The 25,346-nt window shown below is 40.8% G+C and overlaps 1 protein-coding gene across 1 annotated transcript in view; it reads right to left on the reverse strand.

Annotated features, from left to right (window-relative positions):
* plcg2 (phospholipase C, gamma 2) overlaps positions 1-25,346 on the reverse strand; it is a 46,052-nt gene that overhangs the window by 17,782 nt on the left and 2,924 nt on the right. The window contains exons 2-16 of the mRNA XM_040008026.1: positions 12,900-13,091; positions 11,565-11,714; positions 11,142-11,235; positions 10,196-10,243; positions 9,313-9,397; positions 9,114-9,194; positions 8,977-9,020; positions 8,804-8,876; positions 3,125-3,226; positions 2,734-2,852; positions 2,535-2,620; positions 1,435-1,552; positions 1,006-1,174; positions 822-917; positions 328-414 (exon numbers count right to left, since the gene is read on the reverse strand). Coding sequence (XP_039863960.1) covers positions 328-414; positions 822-917; positions 1,006-1,174; positions 1,435-1,552; positions 2,535-2,620; positions 2,734-2,852; positions 3,125-3,226; positions 8,804-8,876; positions 8,977-9,020; positions 9,114-9,194; positions 9,313-9,397; positions 10,196-10,243; positions 11,142-11,235; positions 11,565-11,714; positions 12,900-13,083 — 1,536 coding nt within the window. The 5' untranslated portion in view covers positions 13,084-13,091. The remainder of the gene's footprint in view (positions 1-327; positions 415-821; positions 918-1,005; positions 1,175-1,434; positions 1,553-2,534; positions 2,621-2,733; positions 2,853-3,124; positions 3,227-8,803; positions 8,877-8,976; positions 9,021-9,113; positions 9,195-9,312; positions 9,398-10,195; positions 10,244-11,141; positions 11,236-11,564; positions 11,715-12,899; positions 13,092-25,346) is intronic.

The raw sequence follows: 25,346 nt of genomic DNA on the forward strand, positions 1-25,346 counted from the left end.
CTAATGACGAGTGAAATTATCACAAGATGAATATTACAATAAACTCGAGCTTAGTCATCTATAATCATAAAATGCTATTTTTTATTACAAGAGTAACAAGAATCAAATGAATCAGGAGGAGTTATTTTTCTGTTTTAAAACCATATACTTAGTACTTTCACTTTAGTATCGTTGTACTTTGGAAATAATAACTAATCTATTGAAAATTTTAATATAAGACATCATTCAACATCCCCTTTTCGCTTCTTTACAGCTCATTGCACCACATGTCCAAAAAAGATGCATAAACCTGATATTTGAAGTTTGCTACTAAACTTTGGTTTTTACCTTCCTGGGATCCTCTTCCTCATCCTCGTACTCTTCTGCATAGTACAGCTTGTCGTCAGAGATCACACAGTAGTGCTTGTTCCAGCGCTGACAAAGAGAAATGAACATTTACATTTCCACCTTCCCATGCAAAACATGCCACTTGTTCAGGAAGCTTTTCAAAGAGCAACAGGGACACAAAGCGTCGGGCGCTGCTTTCGCTCAGTGAGGTCAATGAATTACAGAGAGATGACAAAAAAATTGCAGACGCACATGAGCACCCAGCATAGCGCAGACACGAGTCCGTTTGTTACGCTACAGTACTAACGCAGCTGTTTAACACTATATTATCATAATAGAGGCAAAAAGTGGCAAGAACCGTCAGCCCTGAATCCAGAGAAATTCATTGGATTTGACTGGATTTAGCTACATTTAAATGACATAACTGAACACATTTCATCTCAGAACCTCAAACCTCTCTTATCAATGGCACACACTGATATGTGGGGTAATACCTGATCCACAGGGTCCCAGATCTCCAGGTCTCCTTCTTTCTGTCCCTTTCTAACATCCTTGACGGTGAATCCTCCCTCCATGTTGATCTTCTTGTGCTGCTCAAAGGAAACAAGGAGAGGACCGTTTTCAGGAATTATGACAAGTCGTTTCCACTGACGCGTGGATGCGCTCAGACCACATTACCTTGAGTATGATCTTGCCCTTCAGCTGCGTGGGTGAAGGCAGCTGCTCGGCCAGGTGCTCCACGGGTTCGATCAGCAGTTTGTCTCCAAATACTTCTCTGAAAATACGAGCCATCTGACGCTGCTGATCTATAGGGCAGTGCTCCTCTATGGACAGAATCACCGGGAACCTGAGACAACGAGACGTGGTTACCGAGATGTTCTGAATGGTCCAATGAAAAAACAGAATCCTTCCCAATGAATTAAGAGGCTGACAAAAAGTTCTTAAATCATCACATTGAATCGCTGCTTCTGCAGTTTAGCTCAGACCTTTGAATTCACAGAACTGCAATGTTGATTTATCTGGATCCAACATCAGCTTATATTCAGATCTAACAGCAGTCAAAGGCAGCATTTTTTGAGTAACACGTCTGGTTGTTTTGATTCTTACTCTGAGGTGACAAAAGCGTGCTCGTTTATCGCTCTGACCACATCCTCAAACTTGATCTTCGTCGTCCTGCTCCAGCCGTGGTAAATGATTGGCTCCCCGGGGCCCTCCCAGCAGTCCACTGTTTGCATTCAGAAACACACAAAGAGACACTGTGAACACACTGAGTGAGCAAAAAAACTCTCATTAAAAACTCTTGTTTTACATGTAATGGTATGGGTCATTTCCAAAGTTAAAGCAATCAACTGTGGTTCTGTGACATTTACGTCAAACGTTACTAAGCATTAAATAAGAGTTTGGCCAAATTAAGCTGAAAAGCCCCAAAACATCGCGTGGACGGGGTGGTTAATTTATACGTTAGAAACCATATAAGACAGACAAGAGTTAAAATAAATCTTCTTATTTCAGTCACTGATTTTTGTTCTGCCTACATTAACATGTGTCTTGAGTGAGCCAATCAAAAGTGGACAGCTCAAAATCAAAGTTCTGCTCTCACATCTCGACGAGGGCCCGTGATCACGTCTTGCTCACTTTGATACAAACTAGCATGCACAGAGTTTCCATGTTCAAAGATCAAATGTGCAATCAGCAGCCGTGCACTTAGAGAGAACCGACAACTTAGAGACTGTGACGTTAACCGCGAGTTTTTGGGCAAACACGTGGAGACCCCAGCAGTCGCTCTGACCTGCACCAGCCAACTTTCTTTCGTTTTTTTTTTTGGAAGCATATTTGATGAATGAGATATTGGGGCAGGAGCATTACTGAGTGTTAGAGCTGGCTCGCTGGTCTGTAAGGCATACAAAAGACTTTATCGACTATTCAATACTTGTTAGTGTCTTTTACACTTGGACATTGTATTAAAATCGGCAGCCTTGCTCAGGACACATCTACACACGCTGGTAAAAGCATGCGGCTGTAGCCCAGTCAGCCCAGATTACGCTGAGACGTTGGTTTGAATGATCAGACGTCACTGCTTGCTTCCTTCCTTCGTCACTGTCTTTGAGCTGTCCACTTGCAACAGAATCACTCAGGATGCATGCTAATGCCGGGCACGAACAGTGGCGTCATTCGGGTGCAGCACACGCCGGGAGTTTGATACTAACATTCGACGCAGCGGCATCCCAGACGCAGACAGCGGACATAAGCCTCTGTGGACGACTCGCTGCGAATCTGATCACCTGTCAGGTAGCTGTTGAAGAGCAACAGGAGACATTTTATCTTTCACACATAGAGACATTTAAACCAACAGTATGTGGAAATATTACTGAGCATCATTAGTATGTGTGACGGAGTCAAACTGACGTGTTGTGTGAGGAGTTGACCCAGTAATGCGACAAAGGGTTGTTCATGTCCACGTTGCTGATGTCTGAGAACTTCTCATCCCAAATACAATTCTCCTTGGAAAACAGGAAGCCGAGGAACTGGAAGAGGAGAAACGCTTCAGATTTCAGAGTAATCTAACCCGTTCCCCCAGCCCCGCCCCTCCAGACTCCACAACGCTGTAGAACTGCTACGGGATGATTATGTATTCACTTAAACACTCCAAAAACTTAAAGGCTGCTTTCTGTTGATCAGAATTTCGAGCAAGTTTTCTAACACAACTGCATTCCTGCCAAAACTCAGTTTTAGCATCGATTGTCAAACTTGGTGCAGAAGAAGGAAGATGGTGTCCACTCATGTTGGTGCTGAATACCTCGCTCACGGTGAACTCCGGGTCATTGGTTTTTCTCATGGTGTCATCAATAAAGGTTGTCATCAGCTCTCTGACTTGGTTCAGATCATTGGCCCAAGTTTCCTGATGGATGAAAGGGCCAAAATAAATAAATAAATAAATAAATAAAAATCACACATCAGACTGCGACGGTTCAGTTCAAACACTTTTTTTCTAGTCCCAGAGCTGTGTGATGTCAGCGAAAGAGGAAATCCATAAACATGCTGCTCTCTGTATATGAGGAAATCAGAAGAAAGCCTTAGCAGACTTTAGAGAGAGGAGGGGAACTACATGGCTTGCTTTAGTGTAAATTAAGTAACCGCACCACAGTCAGTGTTGGCGACTAACAGAATAAATGTACCGCCCTTACGTATTTAAAATGCAAAATATGAGTAACTGTATTCTGTTACAGTTACCGTTTGAAAAGGTGGCATAATAGAATACAGTTACTTTGTTGAAATAAATGGATTGCACGGCGGTCTTTTCCTGTTTCATATGTTCAGCTTTGCTCTCTCTAGTTTTGGTAATTCCACGCACAAAACACGCATTAAGAGGCTCTAATGTCTGTGTCTCAGTCTCACGGCCCATGTCACCCCTAGTTGCACCCCGCATAATGACTTGAAGAAATATTTTTAAAAATTATTCACAAAATGATTTAATATGAAGGCAATAGCAGAGTGTTACAGGCATCGGCCCAAAGAATGTAGCCTGATGGGCAGTGTAGTCCGTGCTGCAGGGAGAATGGACTGCCATACCCGTTATGTGTCTGTGAGCGAGGAGGGAGAAAAAGGAAAAGTACGAGCTGTCACCGGGCAGAAACAGGAGCTGGAAGCATGTAAATATAATAATAACCACTGCAGCCAAGAAGAGAGCCTGACGAGCCCAGCTGTAAGTAAGCTATTAAGACTCGACTGTACACCGTGTTCGTGTTTTCCTCCCAAACAATAAGCTCCATTGCAGCAGCCTTTCAACGCCTCTCTCTGTCTCTCGCTAGCAAAGTTGACCCAGACAACAAAGTCAAGCTAGTTTGCAGCTACGAGCCCGACACGAACCCGACGTATTAGCCAGAGGTCCCTTTACTACGGTTCGGAGCCGCGGACCTGTTTTCTATACGAGATCGCTGCAAAAAGTGCAGCCTTACCTAATGTCCACCTACTGTTACTCATTTTATATTAAGATTTTAACATCTAGTTGGTGTTGGTGTGGAGAGTGACCTTCAGTAATAGTAATAAATCACATTCATGTAGTTGCAAAAAGCATGATAATATATTAAGTAATCCAAAGTATTCAGAATACATTGCTCTCATTGAGTAACGTAACAGAATATGTTACAAAATACATTTTGGGGCATGTAATCTGTAATCTGTAGTGGAATACATTTTAAAAGTAACCTTCCCAACACTGGCCACAGTACAGTTAATTTAGGTCCTTTTAAGTGTGAAGGGGAGTGTTTTTAAATCCGCATTAGTATCAATAACAGTCCAGCGAGCACACTGAACTCTTCTGCTGTAAGAGCACGATAAATGAAAAGGAAGAAAAGGAAAAACAGTAAATTCTATAACTGGTCCCAGCTGTTGATGACTGCACTGTGGTGAATCTGGGAACCACCTAGTCAGCAATCTACAAACCGTCTTTGGGCCAAAGCTGACCAGGGGGGCCAAGCAGGCTCCATCTGAGACATTCAGCCCTGTGCTGACATTCAAAGAGACCAGCGGCAGACAGCGAGACACTTCGGTCATCACTCTGTGGCCTTCAGGTGGCTGCTGTTACAGCCAGATTACAAAACAAATTGATGCACAGTTATAAAATCTACCAAATCAAACACACACTGATTCTAAACCATTTTAGTACAACCCAAAATAGCTTCATCAGCCACATATATTTCTATAATATACAACTGTCGACACAAGAGTTACATTTCAGTGTGTGTTCTGTTAGCAATAAGCTAATATTGCTAACATATAGATTTAAGTACTGCAGCTCATTTAAAAAAATCCCTGCGATTCCAAACCAGAGGCGAGTTCAGTGCACAGCTGCAGGGCTAAAACAGGGCAACAAAACAAGATAAACTTCTCTGAACAGCGAGGAAGTCAATAATGAATGATATCATATCACTGTTCCCCTTCCTTATAAATAAGAACTGAACATAAGCTAACCTTCCATCATCCGCCAGCTCACTGGTGACTTGTTGGGGGTAAACTTTGCTAGTCTGCAAATCTTTTAATGAGAAAATCTGTAATGCCGAGATGAAAGTAAAAATGAAAGTAACATTTTCTAGTTTCTGAAAATGTGCCCGTTTAGAAACCCCAACCTTACCCCTACACCTGGACGAGTCGCTGGTGACCTGATATCATAGTCAGGGCTGCACATAAGTGGCCCGCAGGTGCGCATTCGCTGTCAAAATAAAAGATGCGCACCAGATAAGAAGTTGCAATGTGTGTTTGTGTACATATAAAAAGGCACTGTTTTCATCCGCTAGAGTGGGATTTTCACAGCATATACTGCACCACATCTCTGTGCGTTCATCATTTGTTTGAAGCCAGCTCACCTCCTGCAACCACTTTTCCGAGAATACGCGCTTCTTTTGTGGTTCGGACTCCTTCTGACATTTCTTTGGAGGTGGAGGACCATCACAGTAATTGCTTAAAGGAGCTTCTTCGACATCTTGAGGAGTTCTAAACAAATGTCTGTCCTCCTCCAGAAAATCTTATGTACGCAAACGCGCGTTGCAACTTCTTATCTGGCGCGCATCTTTTATTTTGACAGCGAATGTGCACCTGCAGACCACTTATGTGCACCCCTGATCATAGTACCACCCTATAAGAGCACTTCGCTCTCGCTCTGCAGGCCTACTTGTTGTTCCTAGAGTATTTAAAAGTAGAATGGGAGGCAGAGCCTTCAGTTTTCAGGCCCCTCTTCTGTGGAACCAGCTTCCAGTTTGGATTCAGGAGACAGACACTATCTCTACTTTTAAGATTCAAACTTTCCTTTTTGCTAAAGCATATAGTTAGGGCTGGACCAGGTGACCCTGAATCCTCCCTTAGTTATGCTGCAATAGACGTAGGCTGAAATCAGGAAACAAAATCCAGGAGCAACAAGAGGTGATGAGACAAGTGGAAACAGGTGGGGAACACAGCAGGAAGTAATGAGAGGACAAGACAAGGGAAGCAAAACTGAAAGCAAAGCACAAGGAATGGCTAACTATCAAAATAAAACAGGAAGTGAGAGAACACAGACACAAGAATGAACTTAATACAGGAGGACTGACACAAGAGGACAGAACAGTGGGGAGAACTAAAGTCTGAATGAACTCGGAAACTAGTATCAGGCATAAATAAAGGAGGAAATACATGAAACAATATTGAAAAAGAAAAATATTTCAATAATCCAAACTCTGGGTAAGATGACCCAGGACCATGACAAATGATGACATATATGTCCTTTAAGTGGGTGTAACTGTAAGCAAAGACCTCAGCAGGCATGTTAGGATGAATCCAGGCAATTATTTTACAGCCTCACGTGGAGAGACGTTCATGAGTCTGATTCATGATACAGTGGGGCAAAAAAGTATTTAGTCAGCCACCGATTGTGCAAGTTCCCCCACCTAAAATGATGACAGAGGTCAGTAATTTGCACCAGAGGTACACTTCAACTGTGAGAGACAAAATGTGAAAAAAAAAAAATCCATGAATCCACATGGTAGGATTTGTAAAGAATTTATTCTTAAATTAGGGTGGAAAATAAGTATTTGGTCAATAACAAAAATACAACTCAATACTTTGTAACATAACCTTTGTTGGCAATAACAGAGGTCAAACGTTTACTATAGGTCTTTACCAGGTTTGCACACACAGTAGCTGGTATTTTGGCCCATTCCTCCATGCAGATCTTCTCGAGAGCAGTGATGTTTTGGGGCTGTCGCCGAGCAACACGGACTTTCAACTCCCGCCACAGATTTTCTATGGGGTTGAGGTCTGGAGACTGGCTAGGCCACTCCAGGACTTTCAAATGCTTCTTACGGAGCCACTCCTTTGTTGCCCGGGCGGTGTGTTTTGGATCATTGTCATGTTGGAAGACCCAGCCTCGTTTCATCTTCAAAGTTCTCACTGATGGAAGGAGGTTTTGGCTCAAAATCTCACGATACATGGCCCCATTCATTCTGCCCTTAACACGGATCAGTCGTCCTGTCCCCTTGGCAGAAAAACAGCCCCATAGCATGATGTTTCCACCCCCATGCTTCACAGTAGGTATGGTGTTCTTGGGATGCAACTCAGTATTCTTCTTCCTCCAAACACGACGAGTTGAGTTTATACCAAAAAGTTCTACTTTGGTTTCATCTGACCACATGACATTCTCCCAATCCTCTGCTGTATCATCCATGTGCTCTCTGGCAAACTTCAGACGGGCCTGGACATGCACTGGCTTCAGCAGCGGAACACGTCTGGCACTGCGGGATTTGATTCCCTGCCGTTGTAGTGTGTTACTGATGGTGACCTTTGTTACTTTGGTCCCAGCTCTCTGCAGGTCATTCACCAGGTCCCCCCGTGTGGTTCTGGGATCTTTGCTCACCGTGCTCATGATCATTTTGACCCCACGGGATGAGATCTTGCGTGGAGCCCCAGATCGAGGGAGATTATCAGTGGTCTTGTATGTCTTCCATTTTCTGATGATTGCTCCCACAGTTGATTTTTTCACACCAAGCTGCTTGCCTATTGTAGATTCACTCTTCCCAGTCTGGTGCAGGTCTACAATACTTTTCCTGGTGTCCTTCGAAAGCTCTTTGGTCTTGGCCATGGCGGCGTTTGGAGTCTGACTGTTTGAGGCTGTGGACAGGTGTCTTTTATACAGATGATGAGTTCAAACAGGTGCCATTCATACAGGTAACGAGTGGGGGACAGAAAAGCTTCTTACAGAAGACGTTACAGGTCTGTGAGAGCCAGAGATTTTCCATGTTTGAGGTGACCAAATACTTATTTTCCACCCTGATTTACGAATAAATTCTTTACAAATCCTACCATGTGAATTCATGGATTTTTTTTTCACATTCTGTCTCTCACAGTTGAAGTGTACCTCTGGTGCAAATTACTGACCTCTGTCATCATTTTAAGTGGGGGAACTTGCACAATCGGTGGCTGACTAAATACTTTTTTGCCCCACTGTATGTCTCAAAGCTGCATGCATAGAATCACCAGAAAATTCTAAAAGCTTCAGAAGTTTTGTTGACTTTGCCTCCAAATAACGTTTAAACGTTTTTATCCCTGCAAACTGTCGTTCTTACACACATGTGCACTGCGTAAACACATTACAGCTTCACTTAAGTACCCATCAAGACATGTACAGTATCCCTGTTCATCACACCAGATGAACCAACGCCACACTAGTTACAATTATAATAAATAGAAGTACATTTACCCATATCTTTGCTATGACAGTGAAAAGAAAGATGAATTCCACCACTCAGCTGGTCCTGGACGTGTGCTGGCTGCAGTATGATTGGTTATATTTAATCTGTTTGGCTCTTTTCCACCTTCAAAGTTTCCAAATTCTACTCAGGATTCCTCGAGTGCCAGGTCTGCTCCGTGTCTGCTTCCTGCATAATCCTCACCCTAAATATAGTCACGGCTTGTCCGACATGCTCGTTATTCCTTGTAGCTTGTTTACCTGTTGCTGATAGATGAGAAATCGTTGGAAATCGTGCAGGAGAACGGCCGAAGCATCCGGTTTGTCTGTGTTACTGCAGGACGGAGGAGAGAGGGAACACACATTCACACGATGCCGTCAGAGCATCCTTCATCAGATCGCTATTATTTACACGAGAGGAAACGGGATCTCACCCCAGAATGAAGGCGCAGGATTCTTTCTTGAACTCGTCAAGAATCTGAGAAAAAACAAACCCAGCATGAATGAAAGGGCTACAAAAACAAGAACCCGTGTCTGGTGATATTATGTGATGTCATTCATTCATACCAACCTCATTCTGCTCAAACATGAGAAGGTTGTAAAATTTATGAAACTGCTCAAAGTCCAGGCGATCCTTCTTCGAGCCCACTTCCTGCGAAAGCAGAGCATGAAAGCTGTGATCAAGCTGACGGGAGCAGCTGCAGACGACTATTTTGTGTTCTGAGGGGGTTTAACTATGTTTTTAAAAGGCATCCACAAAGTGGAAATACCTGGAACTTTTCTTTCAAAGTGCGAGAGCTCGGCGCCTTGTAGTTCATCAAAGGAAGCAGTGCCTTCAGTTCCTTCAAGGAGATGCTGGATATGAGACAAAAAACCCAGTGTGATCAGACTGGAAACCATTTATTATTACTGGTTATAGCATGTTCAGACACTGTCCTGTGTGCAGAAAAAAGCCCATTTAACATCAGGTATAGAACAGATTTTTTTATAAGTGTACGCAATGTGAAATTATTCTGAGATCCAGATTACATCCACATGAAATTTTAAAGTTTCCAGGGTTGAAAGGCGCAGCATCAGTAACACAGGGTAGTACTATCTGTGATGCATTGCAGAGTAACAGAAGCTTGCATCGCTAAGTGCATTATGGGTAAACTTTAAAGGGTCGGATCAGCATGAACAGGTTTACCAGACTTATGTCCTGCCGTGATTTCAACTTTGTTCCAATTAATTTCTCATCCTGTTACATGATGAACACAGTCAAGTGCTGTTTATGTGTTCCATACAACAGTTTGGACATTCAGTCATTTCAAAACGCTCTGAGCATGCAGGAGGGCGTGGACCACAGAGTCGCAGCAACTGAGCATGCTCTCTCCACAGTTTGTTGCTTCACTAACGCTTCAGCTCGAGACATCTAGCTACATGTTAAATATAGCCAGCTGGAATATTTAGCTTCTGTTCATTTTTAAAGAATCCATATTAAACACAGCAGGTGGCTGAAGGCAAACAGGCGCTAGTACTGGTGGGACCAGAGATCGGGGCTGCAGCACACTGGTAAAACCACTGGATTTATTTTGTAAAAAAAAAAAAAAAAAAGAAATATTAGTAAGTATCATAAACTAAACAGTTAGTAGGTAATCTTTATATTCAGCATACCTGTTTGTCTTGGTCTGATTAACAGAATACATCTGCTTCCTCAGCCAGCTGGAGGGGCAATAACACAGAGAGAGCAATGATCAGAGCAGCACAGCCACAAATAACTATGGAAGTGTGTGTGTGTGTGTGTGTGTGTGTGTGTGTGTGTGTGTGTGTGTGTGTGTGTGTGTGTGTGTGTGTCCTGTTAAGTCATGGAAACACAGCTGGGTGTCTGTAGGTGTTTGCATGACTCATATTGTTAGGTGCATCCTACCAGTATGTATAATGTAACATCTGAAAGCAAAGACTTGATAAAAGTGTAGGTTTATGTTTAGCTCATAGAAAAACAAAGACCTCAAACAGTTCACATTTTTACTTTTAGAGCCCGCTTTGTTAAGTTAAGTGGGCCGAACATGTGAAACTTCACATTCTGTCGCTCTAAAGATGCTTGACTGCACATTTAATCCCTGAAATATCTTAATATAAGATAAAGAAGTGCAGCACCTCTCAGTTTTTCTACGTGATAAGGTTTCTGGTAGCTCACTGCCACAATGTGCTGTATTTGCAAAAATTATTTTCTTTTTTTTTTTTTTAAAACCACAATTTATATAGTAGACAGTGAAAAACAGGAACTTTCCTGTCATTTAAATGTTTATCTGTCACTTAAATACTTCGGTGTCAGATGAAATGGCTCGGGGGAGGTGTTTATCAGCAGGAAAAGCTGCAAAACATATAAAAATACAGTTAAAAGTCCAAAACTTTCTGCCATCTTTTACATTTTCCAAAGCTGTCTGGCAGGCTGGTCTTTTCCAGGCCAGTTCTGGCCCCCAGGCCACATGTTTGAAACCGCTACCTTAGGGTAATGTTTTGCTTTAAATTCGAGGCAGCTATGGTTGGAGGACATCTTCACAGAATGAATAAAAGTCAGTGTCTGAGGTGATGAAAACACTGCAGCGTGCACGGCTACCTCTCTATGAGCACCGGGGTTGGTGATGCCCGAGTCTCCTCCCTCAGCATTTCAAGTCCCACCAGCCATTTCTGCGCCTCATCCACAGAATCAGCTGCACAATGAGAAAAAAAAGACTCATTACTCAAAGATGTGTTCGTGAAAACACCAGTGGATTTGGTTATATTACATAGGTAACACCAAAACTACCGTTTACCCCTAAAACAAATTAGCCTGCACTGGGCACTTCCTGGAGCAACAGGTGCACTTATGCACTGAAAAGCTTCAAAAGAACTTAACAGCAAGCGTGGGAAATGAAAAGAAGATGCAAATACATCACGCAAATCCATTTGGCAACTACGAGTTTGTTGTGCAGCAGATACACATTTCTGATGCTACTAAATTCTGTTATAAACACTGCATGAAACATCCATAAAGCTTCACCTCCCAGACTGAGGGTGCTGAGAACAAACTGGGAGCCGTAAAAGATGGTGAAGCAGGTGCTCTCATCGTGCTTGTCCTTCCCATCTTTGAAGCGTTCAAAGTCCTTGGAGTTCCTTCCCGGACGGATCTCCCGGATCTCAGACAGGTCCACTGAAACGCAGCACACGTGTTTCTTTAAAGCAGCTACAGTTTTTAAAGGATGTGATTTAACTATACGACCATCATCATTACCGAAGGAGACCTTTAATGCATATTTCCAAACTTAGACTTTATTCATAGACTTTACTAAAGTAGCAATGTTTGATTTGCACTAACACTGGGCCCCTCAGTTCATCCTCCCCTTTATCAAACCTACTACAAACAGGGGGTGGAGCTTATGTGCACATAGTATCTTGCTCAAGGATATTTGGCATGCAGACTGGAGCAGACTGGGTTCGAACCACTAACTTTGCACTTAGTAGCTGACCACCTCAGTTACAGCCACCCAATTTACCAATTATATCACACAAACAGGATAATTAACTTATCTTTTCCCCAGAGCCATGTGATGAGATATCAGGCCTCTGTGCACAGATATGATAGACTCATTTTTTATTTCCTTTTTAAAGTGGAGTCACCCTGTGTTCAGCAGGTGACCCATATGCCATAAGGATTCGAGGCTATGTTCTGTGTCTTTCTCCACTGTCCCATCAAATAAAGGTTAAAATACCCCAAATGCATTTATAAGAATAAAGTGAAATCACACCATCAAGGAGAAATTTAGACAAAACATGCACATTGTTTTATAAACTGGTTGGAGTATATGATGTATGGTTAACTTCCTTTTTTAGCCACAGTCATCTCTGAAGCTTCATGAAGCTGATATTCAAAACTACACAATGAGCAGTGAAGTGCAGGAGATAACAGGTACTGTTCTATGTGCTGTGGTACCTCCGATACACTAATGTGCCTCCTGGCTTTTTGAGGTGTGGTTTGATATTTGTTTTTATAGGGATGTTGTGATTAGTCATAGGGTCACAGAAAAGAAACAGAAATGAGGCAGTGACCAAAATGGTAACACTGTGGCTTTAAAATGCCCAAAACACTGGCGGACGTTACCGTGGTTACATACATCCGCTATATAGATACTAGGAAACGGGAAATAAGGTCACAGAGAAAGGAGTGTGGATGGTGTGGTTTAAAACATGTCACATCCTGCTTCAGATGAACCCATTTTTGAAAGTTGTGAACCAAACCTGACAGATTCTGAGCTGGAGCATCACGGTGTATGACAACAAGCCTTACAGAGGAAACAGTGGGACCCTCAGGTCGTACAACTGAGACTCAAATACTTACAGACGCCATCGGTCTTGTCTGCGGTACGTGTCCACGCCACCTGACGGGTCTCCATGATGACCTGCACAGTGAGGCGCTCTGCCTTCTGCCGAAACACCGTCATGACCACGCCCATCTCCAGGTCCCGCTTGATCACGATCTTCCTGTACTCAGTCATCTCGCCCTGCTGCCCCAAACGAGCCATCTCTGCAGCTGACACAGGGTGGGAGAAAGCCGAAGCGTGACTTGAATAATTAGGAAAACGTGGAAACATGAGTTTTTGCTGGCTGAGACTATTTTAAACAACAACTAACCCATCAGTCATCACAGGCACCTTGCAGCTGGTGCATACTAGAGTAAAATCCCCCCTGTTGTGACATATTTATGAATCCTGCAATAGCCTTTAAAGCAGAGCGTATGTTTTTCCCACAAACTCACCGAGAAACAAACCTCGCCTGCTGCTCCATAAATCATCCTTTACTCCAGAAGGCATCACTAAATCAATCCTGCCTTTATTTAAGTTACGAAATACGATGATGACAGGAAAAAAAAATCATGTTTTATTATTAATGTTAAACCTCTCGTGTTGTGTTTATTCAATACATTTGGTTGCTGTTTTACTTTGAAATGTGCAGGTCTTTAATTTGAAAATGTCTGCCTTTAGAGAAAAAGTATTGTTTGTTTGTTTCAATCATGTAAACAATAGACAGAAGTTCATTTAAAAAAAATGCCACAAAAATAGAGCTAATATTTGGATACGTGCACACGTATCTAATCCCACCCCTTCGCCAGAAGTTATCAGTCAACATTAAATCAGCTTCCTTACTGATATAATCTGCAGCAAACTGTGACTCCACACAACAAAACCAATACCTCCACTTTTTAAAGTTAATTGTATAATACAGTAAGCATAAGCTAAACAGAGATATTCACTGAATTTCAGCGTTTTCCTTTCTTTATAACTCTTTTTAAACTGCTTTATGTTTGGACGTTGCCTCAACTCCACACTCGGACTGGTCCACAGCTTCACTGCACGCACAGAAACACAAAGACTGTTCCCGGTATCACACAGTCACAGCTTGAAGTTACAAAAACACCTTAAGTTATAACTTCCTTCTCTCAAAAAGAACAGTGAGAAAGTAGTGAGTGTGTATATAACCTGTAACCTGCAGTGTGGATGATTTGAACTGTAAAAAGAGTAAACAGTGAATGCAATGTTGTTTTTTGGTTATTGCCCCAGACCTCTGCACAATAGCTTACGTAAGGTGAAACCAGTGAACAGTGGAAAATATGAAGTCCAGTCTAATACTAGCAGCATTAGACTGGATTAGTATTGCAATGCTAGTAATGCAACTAGCATTGCAATAGTATTACTAGTACTGCAATGCTTCTTGAGACTAATGATTATATCTTATATATCATATCTTATTCTCTCCAGTTAAGTTTTTCATCTATTATTACCTCAAGAAATGTATTTTCACTCAGTATCAACTTCATTCATTTGAATGTTAACATTTGTACTTATACTGCTATTACCAAATAACACAGTTTAGTTTTATTCAAATTTAATGACAATGTGTTTTTGTAAAGAATTTCACTTATTTTGTTAGTTGTCTCAGATCATCACCAGAACAGGAAATGTTTGTATCATCAGCAAAGAGTGACATTTGTAATACTTTGAACACTTTAAAGGTGTCATTGATGTATAAGTTAAAGAATTATGGGCCCAAAACTAAGCCCTGGGGTACACCACAAGCAATGCCCATACATAAAGAGCAATAACCCTTTCATTTCACAAACTGCTTCCTGTCTCTTATATAATTCAGAACCCAGTTTAAAACGACGCCTCTGGCACCATAAAGTTCCAGTTTTCTTATTAATATATCCTAATCTATAGGGTCAAATGCTTTTCTCAAGATTATGAACAACCCAGCCACATATTGACTTTTGTCTGTGGAATTTGTGATGTATTCTGTTGGATCTAATAGTGCCGATGATGTTGATCTTCTTCATCTGAAGCCGTACCCACTCTCGGTGAGTAGTTTATCTATACATTTTCCAGTCGGTTGTTCAACAGTTTTTCAAGTATTTTTGAGAACTGAGGTAAAGAGGCAGGCCTGTAGTTTGTGAAATGGTGTTTGTTGCCCGAGCTATAACTTTTTGTTTTCATTCGGTCTGAAAATCGACTAGTTTGAAATGTAAGTAAATGGTTTTAAAATACCCTCAAAGAATATCAGTATCATTACAATCCAAGGATTTCTGATTTTTACATTTTTTGACAATTTAAAAAACTTTATTTTCATCGGCAGCTGTGAGAAATATTGAATAAGGATTTCTGTCTATCCTCTGCTGTCCCAGGATCAGTGATCGTTCTTGCTAAATTTGCTTCAGCAGTTACAAAGAAATGATTAAAGCCGTTTGCTACAACATCCATATTATATTCTTCATATTCATTGAAACACCGAAATACGTGGGATGGTTGTTTAGTCCAGCCCCATGTTTTATAACACTGTTCAGTATTTCCCATGATCTTTTAATATTATTTCTATTATTATCTAATTCCTTCTTACTATATTTAAGTATATTCATTAACTTATTTTTATATCTTTCATATCTAATTTCAGTATCTTTGGTTCTCTTTCTTAAGAAATCTCTGTATAGTGCATTTTCCCTTCTTTTGCAGACCTTTTGTTATCCGTGGACAGTCCGTATATTCATGTTTTCTACTATATTGCTTTATTGGACAGTTTGTATTATACAATAATGTAAATATTCTAAGCAATTCATCATAAACACCATTCACATCCTGTTTCTGAACACTTCATCCCAGTTCTGTTTCATTAAATCGTTTTTAAAGACATTTATTGTTTCCTTTGTTTTTACTCTTTTTTTTGTGAGCCATTTCTGTAAATGAACTTATTGTAAGTAAGTGTTTTTCAAAGTGATAATAAATGCAATTAAAAGATTAGTCTTTTTTAGCAGGTATCATTTAATGTAAAGACAATAATAATGGACCCAGGATTGAACTCTGTGGAACCCCTCGGTTTAGGAGTGGCACGAAGGGGGTGCAAGGAAAACACAGCAGATCTGCGGGTAAAGAGAATACTTAATAGGAAATAAAGACCCTCAATGACACAACACAAGAGCCTAAAAATAGTTTTGAACTACACAACAGTTTCACAAAGAGGCGAAACAGATATTTAGAGTCTATTCAGAATCCCTACTGATGTGTCCCTTCTTCAGACAAGAAATGTATGATGCTTTTTACTAACACGTACGATTAAGAAAAAATAATAAATGCACATACTTGATCTGAAAACAGTGAATAAATGCACGTGTGGATTACTGCCCAGGACAACGAGCCATATAGTGAACTTTTACTTCTTATTCAGGTTGGGAGATGCAAAATGACCACAAAGATATGAAGAGATGCAAATTGGCCATAAACAGATATAACACAACCAGTGAGAGTCACAAAACAACTACTAGGAGATGCAAAATATCTGCATGATACATAGCCGGTGAAGCAAAACGACTATAGCAACATGACCGTGTGGTTTGTGGTAGTTCTGCGTGTCTTACAGTCATCTGGCTGCTTTGGGAGACTTGCGATAGCCACATGTCGCTTCAGACCCTTCTGGCTGACACGGTGCTGATGACAAACAACAGAAATCACTCATTTACATCTCATCCCAGTTTTCAGACTTTATCGCTTTTATCGCTTACTTGAATCCAGGTAACTGCACAGGAATGTCCGTGTTCTGAGCCGCGTGACGACACATTAATTCTTTCACTATATCTGGATTCTACTTTAGCCTGAAATGGGAAGCTGACCTCACCCACGTCTTTTCTGATGAGTGGGTCCACGTCCAAACTCCACATCTGGCGCCATTTCTATTTTTGCTTTTTCATATCTTCATCTCATTTGTGGGGTGTGCTAACAGAAAGGCAGCAGAAGACAAAAGGAAGTGGAAGTTGAGATCACACATGCTGCAACTCCGGTCAGTGTGTTGACATTTCAACCCATGTACATTATTACATAAGCACTCATGTCGCAAAGTGCAAAAAGCTGCAGTTTCTCTAGCTGCCTCTTGAGGCTGACTCCAAAGTGAGTCAGCCACAGATCCCCACAGTTAAATGCTTGGACTTACAGCACAAATATGCATGTTTGCAGACTAGTATAAAAAACTGACCTCTGCCGAACATTTCCCCCTTCCTAACAACTGTGTTAAGTTAGGGAGAAGCTGCTTTGAGTGGCATGTGTGCTGGTCCAGGCAGCTGTAGCAGCTAGCGCTCCGCTAATTCCACTCCTGAAAGTCGACTAGCAGGCATATGTGTACCTGTGTGTTGCACCTGTACGCCATTACACTCATCTAGTTTCTACTTCTAACTCAAAAAAAGAAGGTCAAAGTGTAAACCCCAAGCCTCCAGAAATCACTGTGTGAAGATGCTGTGGCCATCTTAAAAATACAGTCTATAAACTGTCCAAAATCTGTTCGCTTTCAATTTGATTCGATTTTTATCACAATTATCTCCGTCCTGCATACCAAGCTTACGTCTTTCAGTTTTAACTCAAGACGCCTGCAGACGGACAGACAACATCTACATACCATTATCCTCAAAAGCTTTAAAATGACATTTTCATTTAAGAAGCAAACTACAATTAGAGTTTGCATGCCTGGGCTGCAGGCAGCATCACTGACACATCAGAGAAATCACCAAACTGGGAGGGTGTGGTCAGAATGAGAAGCATGAGGTTTGTTGGTGTGCATGACGTAGTGCAAACTTAGACAAGCTTGAAAGCTTTTGTTTGTTATTCTTTTTTGTTGTTGTTATTGTCAGGCCAAACAATGTCTCCAAGCAACCTAATTTCACGGGAAAGCACATAACAGACACGCCGGTCCAAGCAGCCCACCTGCAGGGGGAGATGATACATTTAAAGCCAAGAAATCACTAGTGATCAAGGAAGGTATGAAATACATGCCAGGAACGATTAAGCTAGGTGGCTAATATGCATTTACATGTGTTAGTAAAGTCTGTTTAAACTCATTATTTTCATATCGGCTTAAAATAAAATATCTCCCTCTGCTGGTACTGCAGCTAACTGCAACCTACTGTAACGTCGACAGGCTTCGCTGTTACACAGATGTTACAAAGATCCAGCAAACACCTACCAGGATGGTGCAGTAACATCTGCACTGTTGCCACAACTTTCACTGATGATGCTGACACATGCCAAATGAATGATGTTAGTTAATGATGTTAATCACCTAAAAGAAATAATTCCTCTAAAAATATCACTAAGTTTTTCTCTTATTTTTGTTTTCACGAAGGAAATAAAGCAAATTTATGACACGGGGGGATTTTCTGTCTTACTCTCACTGCAGATGATGGGACATGCAGCTGTACGCTAGTGAAACGGTTGGAGACACACAGGTGGAGACAGTTATGGTGGTGAGGCCTTTCGAGGATATTGTTGCTGGTGTAACAAAACTCAAAGTTGCAACAGCTAACTTTGAGCTAAAGAAGTCACTCTGAGGGAACGTAACAAGCTTGTTATTATGTAGCGGAGAAGCTATCAACTCACTATGCAATGAGGTGAAGTCAGTACACTGTGAGGTAAATGTGCACTAGGACCAAGTACCCAAATGAAGGTGATGCAACAGTGCTCTAACAAGCTTCTCTCGGGAGCTAAAACTGCACCGTAAAAGAAAGGTTTTTAAGGCAGCAACCTTGTAATATGCAGCCCTGTGAAAAACTAATTACACCTCATGATTCAGCAAGAAGTAATTGTTTTCTGTATGACTTCATCAGTCTCACAGCTCTCTGAAGCTTTCAGTCAGGCTGAGGTCAGGACGCCACCACTGCAGCATTGCTGCATCCTGCTTTATTTGTCCAAAGGACATATTTCCAGAAGTCTTCTGGTTTGTTCAGATGCAGCTTTGCAAACCTGACTGTCGTTTTTTCTTTAGAGCGTAGAGGCTTCCTCCTCCTGGCAACCCTTCTGAGAAAGCCGTACTTCAGTCCTTTTCTAATGGTCCTTTCATGAACTTTAACACTTAGCCTGCCAGCTGAGGCCTGTAGAGTCTCAGATGATTCAGTTTTTCACAGCACTGCACAGAGACTGTGAAAACCTTTTCACAAAAACGTAACACTTTGAAAGTTCCTTACACTGTGACTATCATGCACTTCAGCATAACATTGTTAATGTGTCTAATATTTTTGAGCTCTTTGAGTAGAAGTGGTTGTAACAATTGTTTGTCAGGGGTTGGGTGAAGAGAAGGAGAAAAAAACAGAACAAATAAACTGCTTGGAGACTGAACATGCCTCCAACATGAAAGATTTCACTTTGAGCTGCGTAAACTTTGAGTTACCTCTTGTGAAGTGTGTCACAACACTGAATACAGTACATTAAGAAATGTTAGTGAAGAGTTACAGTCAAAACAGAGCATAGATTAAGAAGAAATGCCATTTTTATCTTTACATATGATTAAAAGTACGTCTGTATGTGTAAAAATCCAGGATGTGCTTTCCTGTGAATACGGCTGAAACATTAAACACTGAGCATTCTTCAGTGTTCTGAGGAAAGGTGAATAATTAACTGACATAATTACAGCACTATGCCCCTGCTTTTCCTACTGAAGTCCAGTGAGGGACAGTCCCTATTAAGGATCTTATTTACATTAACAAATTTCCTCATACTTATTAAGCACAAACTGAGGCCTTAGTCAGGTGAACATCCTGCACGACTGTATGGAAAACATTTCAGGAAGATTTGTGTTTATGTGAAATGAGGATGTGATGTTTCTTTCAGCCAAACCACCTTTGGTGCCAAAGGAATGCATTCATAGAAACACAAAGCTGCTATTTATAGGGATACTTTGCATGTTTTTATATTTGGGTTGTATGACATGCTTCCATAGCCAGTGTATTGGCTAAAGAGGATGGTAGGCAGCTAAGCATTGTACTGCTGTGAATGGGGTCAGCAGGTCATGGGTGGGGTTTGGGATTGGTTAACCCAGCGGACCCCAACCTTTTTTGTGCCACAGACCAGTTTATGGCCGACAATATTTTCAAAGAGAAATAAAACCAGTACTGGTACCAAAAAAACCAAGATTTATTAATAACACACGGGAAAAGACTCAGGGAAACCAGGTTAATGATAAAAATGGTAAAATAAATAAATAAATAAATAAATAAATAAATAAATAACGCTAAAAAACCCTGAAAACCATTCATTTCACACCCGAGCCTCAACTCTCGCGGCCCGGTACCGGTCCATGGCCTGGGGGTTGCGAACCGCTGGGTTAAGGTCCCCACCTTTTTATAGAATTTATACCCGTTTCAGAAATCTCTATAGAAAAGATTTAAATTTAAAAAAGCTATAATGCAACAATAGAGTCAGACTTTCTCTTCTTTATCGCATTTAACTGTAATTTTGAGCTGAAAACAATATAAGTACATGTGAGGGAGGCAATCGGGCTGAAATACCAAAAATAAACCGGTTAGAAAGATATCAGAAACTGACCATATAAACAATCGGATTCATTCATAAACAGAAGGAATGCACCGACAGACTGAAAGACCAAAGACTAAACTAAAGTGGATGACAGGATTATTTCCATGGTTAAGGAAAAACTATTTCACAACATCTAACCAAGTCAGGAACACTCATGAGGAGGAAGGAGTATCGCTGTCATCAAGAGATGCCCAGGCTTTAAAAGAAGCAGATTAAACATCCAAACAAGCCTCTTTGAACTAACTAAACCGAGGTTAACCTGTTTTTACCGACATAACGACATGACAAAAGTATGAAGTAGGTAACGAACAGGTCATGGAGGCCGTGTTACTGGTGTTTACTGATGATGTGACTGCTCATGATGAACTGTGGACAGGACTGCACTCTGCTCAGATTCACACAAATGCTGCAAAACCGTGTGGACAGACTTCAAAGTTCAGATGGACAATGAGCCGAAAGCAACCTGTGCAACAGATGAAGCAAGTGAAGTCAGCCACAGTAAAAGCCTGGCAGAGCATCTCGGGGGGGAAACGGCATGTAGGGATGTCCACGGGCTCAGTTATGAACTGCTAATGATTTTCATCCATTTTTATATTGAAAATGATGTTAGTAATTTACTTTTAAGCCTCTGAAAATGAGTGGCCAGTTAATGAGTCCTTGTATTTAAGACTTAAAGCTGAGCGTCTACACTTTCATCACATATCGATTGTTTGATTTAAAATCCACTGCGGTGGCGCGAAGAGGCAAAACTACAAAAACGACAAATCATGTAGGTGTCCTTCGTGCAGTTTACGAGTGCAGCTTCTGGCTCCAAAAAGTAACAGAGCAGCAGCCAGAACAGCAACCGCCATGTCCCAAAACCTATATGTGGCTTTGTGTCGCTGTGCCCATCTTTTATATACAGTCTGTGGTTGTCTGTAAACTAGGCCACTGTGGCCTCAGCAACTCAGCAAGTTGCTGAGTTCAGCACGTGCAGTGAAGAGGCTGAAGGATCCAGCTCATCCTCAGCAAAGACGTGTTGGTTAATATCAATATTTGCAGCGAGGTACCAGCTAAAGTCTAAAGCAACTTGTTTAAGATGCTGTGGAACAAAAGAATCATTTACGGGTGATTAACAGCAGATATACAGAGATGCATGTTACAGAAAGAGCATGAAGATTTGCACCTTGAAGATGACACATCAGCCTGAGGTGCTGGGTGAGGTGCAACACGCGCTACAGCTCTTTAAATCATACAGACGTCAAACTTCCTTTATGCTTTTTTCTTGTACTCCACAAAAGGATTATTGTCTCTGTAACAGTTTCATTTTTGCCTGTGCAACGTTTCACTTCAGAAGTATCATTTAGAATCTAAAAAAGCTTCAGTCTATTTTCTTATTTGGTGTTTTTCTGCTCGTAGTTAGAGTGCAGTTTTGTTCTGACCGAGCTAACGCTAAGCCGTATGTATGTATGTATATAGAACAGCTGGTTGCTTAATGTGCCACACTCTCAAATCTAGCAGTTTTTTTAAACTTGGCTGCAGGCTGAGAAATGCCTCCTCTCACTTTCTAGCAGCAACACCTGCAGGCAGTGAATGCGCCGCAGCAGCAGAGGAAGGAGGACAGATGTCTGTGTCCGTCGGTCTTTCTAAGTTTTACACTCGCCGTTTTTACTGGATTGAATTATCCCCAACATGAACTGTATGGCTATTGTCTTAATATTTGGGTATTTATCACAAGTCAAATCATTTCTGCAGTATAGGACAACGTTATCTCACATCTTCCTCAAAACCCCACAGGCCTACGCAGAGGTGATGCATTCATAATTTGGCTGCATTACTGAGTCTGTGGCTCGCTTTAATCCACTCACTTGTGCCATAAAAGAAAGTTAGAATAATGAGTCTGTTTACATGCAACCCAAATATGAATGAAAAGCACCAGAGAAACAAAAACCCCATTTAAACACTAATGGAAACAACTTTAGCTACGCATCTTTTTAAGAAAAGAGTAGAACAAACTGACATCTTCAGCTTGTTTAGTCTGAGGACTAACAGTGCAGATCTAATGGCATTCGCTTCACTGCAGCAATATATATGAAACCCGATTTTAAAGAGCTGAAGCGGCAAAAACAAAAAACTTAATTTCGACTCATTTATTCAAATAAGTTTAACTGTTGAAGCTTTACGATAAACACATGAAAGAGATTTGATATTTTTATTATTTATCTCCTCACACAGTTGCTAAATTGTTTAGGGCTGTCGAACTCCAGGCCTCGAGGGCCGGTGTCCTGCAGGCTTTAGATCGCACCCTGTTTCAACACACCTGAATCAAATGATCAGTTCATTAGCAGACTTCTGGAGAACTTCAAGACATGTTGAGGAGGCAATTTAACCATTTAAATCAGCTGTGATGGATCAAGGACACATCTAAAACCCTCGAGGCCTGGAGTTGGACACCTGTGGTTTAGCCTCTTTTAGCTCATTGCTTCTTTAACAATTACACATATATGAACTTTGCATCAAACAGTTTTAAAATGCATTAAAAAAAAGAAAAAAAAAAACCCACCAAATATGCAGAATCTTACTTTTCTCTTTTCTTTTTGCAAACATCTGCATAAATGATAATAAATATGTGACATCACGCTACCAGCTGATAAGAGATTTAACAAATTATTTACAGTATGCTCATTTTGGGGGCTTTTTTCTACATTAACGTCCTTAACGAGTTTGTAGTGCAGTTAGAACAGTTATTTACCTTATTGAATTACATTTTAATATACTAGACTACATTTGGGGAATAATTATTGGTTATTTATGTGGATACTGTACTTTGCAACATTCATTTTATTGCTTATTAAAATGTGTTTAAATGGTTAGCGATAAATATAAACGTTTTGATTAAAAACTGTATTTTTCTTTTCTAAAATTAAAAAAAAGGAACTTTTTCAGTAATATTTCACATGTATTTAAATTGTTATATATTTGAACAGTAATAACCTGTTACTGTAAGGTGGATAAAAGTCACAATAATAAATTAATCAGCTGTACTCAGTAAGTATCCCATGCTAACACGCATGTCGATCTGAAAACGTATTTCCATATTAAAGCGCTCCAAACAGCATTATTATCACTTTTAGATCATTCTTTTAACCTTGAAGAAGAGGTCAAAGGTCAAATATGACATGCTATGTGAAATCTTTTTATGGTGCTTCCTACATGTTGCTCTGTCCACGCAGTTTTGATCTTGTAAGGATCATAGTTTCTAATTTAAAAGGCTTTTTGTAAATTTTCCACCAATAAATCGTTGAGCGGGCCGTGAAGATCCCGATGGATGGAAGCCAAATTTTATCAGAAGTCATTCAAAACATTTCATGGACTTGCACGCACACGTGCGAACACTTTCAAGGACAGGACGTCGTCGGCGTGGGTAATCGGGGCAGACCGGGGGACTGAAGCCTGGCCTCTCTGTTCACGCAGAGAACAAATGGTAAGCGTTAAAAATTCTATTTTTCTTGCAGAAATCTTTTGCAGAGCCATTTCCTACGGCTGCCACACAGATTTTAACTTTTCAAACAGCAAAAAGTTTACTTTTTGACAAATTTAGCTACAACACTGAGATTAGTCAGTCTGCTTAAACTTTCCAGTTAACCTGATGAAACACTTTACATCATGTTGTAAGTACTGACTCAAGGCGGCTGTTTTACTGCTCATCACATATTTAGGAAATTATTTGGAATATCAAAAAACTAAATATTCCAGTCAATTACTTGCTGCAGTATTTACAAACCGATTGCACACAGTTACGCGCACACAGTTACACAGGACGGTGTCAGTGAATAATAAGGATCAATATTAACCATTTAAGCAAACACTGCCATAGTGAAGTAAAATGATTATTAGCAGCTGGAGCAGCGTGTTTCTGTGAACATCAACAGTGAGTTCAGATCCACGAGGTGGACGCGAACATTACTGTTGGTGTTTGTTTGCATTTCGCCATCTCCCTCCTGCCAGCCAACAATGTATTCATTCAACTTCAACAGACATCTACGGCCAAAGGCTGCGAGAAAAAAGGAACAAGAGAACAGGCTAGACCCGTTAGCCCCATCAATACGATCAAGAGGACGTGCATGAAAATGTTCTCCGCATATCTGCACTTAAAAGAAGCAGCAATACAGATACGGTGACTCTGGGGTCTGTCGTTTAGTTTTAACGTCTCTGCAGGTGCTTTACTTTCACAGACGGCTGTGTTAGCGCTCCACAGAGCTACAGCTACGTCGTTGCATTGGTTTTTCAGTGAAATGAAAAGAACAAGGAAGGTTATGAGACTACGAGCTGTAGGACACACGTCTGCTGAATGAAGGCAACGTGCAGCTATTTATGGTCCATTTGAGTCTTTTTCTGGTAATTTGGTGTCTCATTGTTTCTCATGGCAACCCAAACAGAAATCTTATTTTCAGTCCTTGAATTTCTTTAGAATTTGTTCATGTCTTGTTGAAGTCATTTGCCTCTCATAGAAGATGATTTGTGTCTCCATCTGGATATTTATACTATATTTATACAAAAATAGGCGCGCTATGAGCAAGAAGAATGAAAGACAAAAGACTCAAAAATGACCACAACGCATGTACAATGAACAAATAGCATAAAATACATAGCAACTCTGCACATAAGGACCCAAAAGAGAGACACGAAATGAGGAAAAATAGACTAATATGACAAAAAAGACAAAAGAAGCAAAACTGCAGAGACACAGGACAGGCAAAATCATTAGGAGGCAAAAAGACCCAAACAAAATACAAAAAGGGCAAAAGGTGACACAGTGTGGCAAAAAGGACTTCAAACGACAAAAGCAAGAGACACAAAATGACAAATGATACACAAAAAGAAACAGAGATGCAAAATGACCCTCAAAGAGCCAAAGAATGACCGTAGATGGACACAATAATTAAAGCAATACACAAGAACCAAAAACA

The sequence above is a fragment of the Simochromis diagramma genome, unplaced genomic scaffold (assembly GCF_900408965.1).
Source record: "Simochromis diagramma unplaced genomic scaffold, fSimDia1.1 OVJJ01000545.1, whole genome shotgun sequence".
Taxonomy (NCBI): domain Eukaryota; kingdom Metazoa; phylum Chordata; class Actinopteri; order Cichliformes; family Cichlidae; genus Simochromis; species Simochromis diagramma.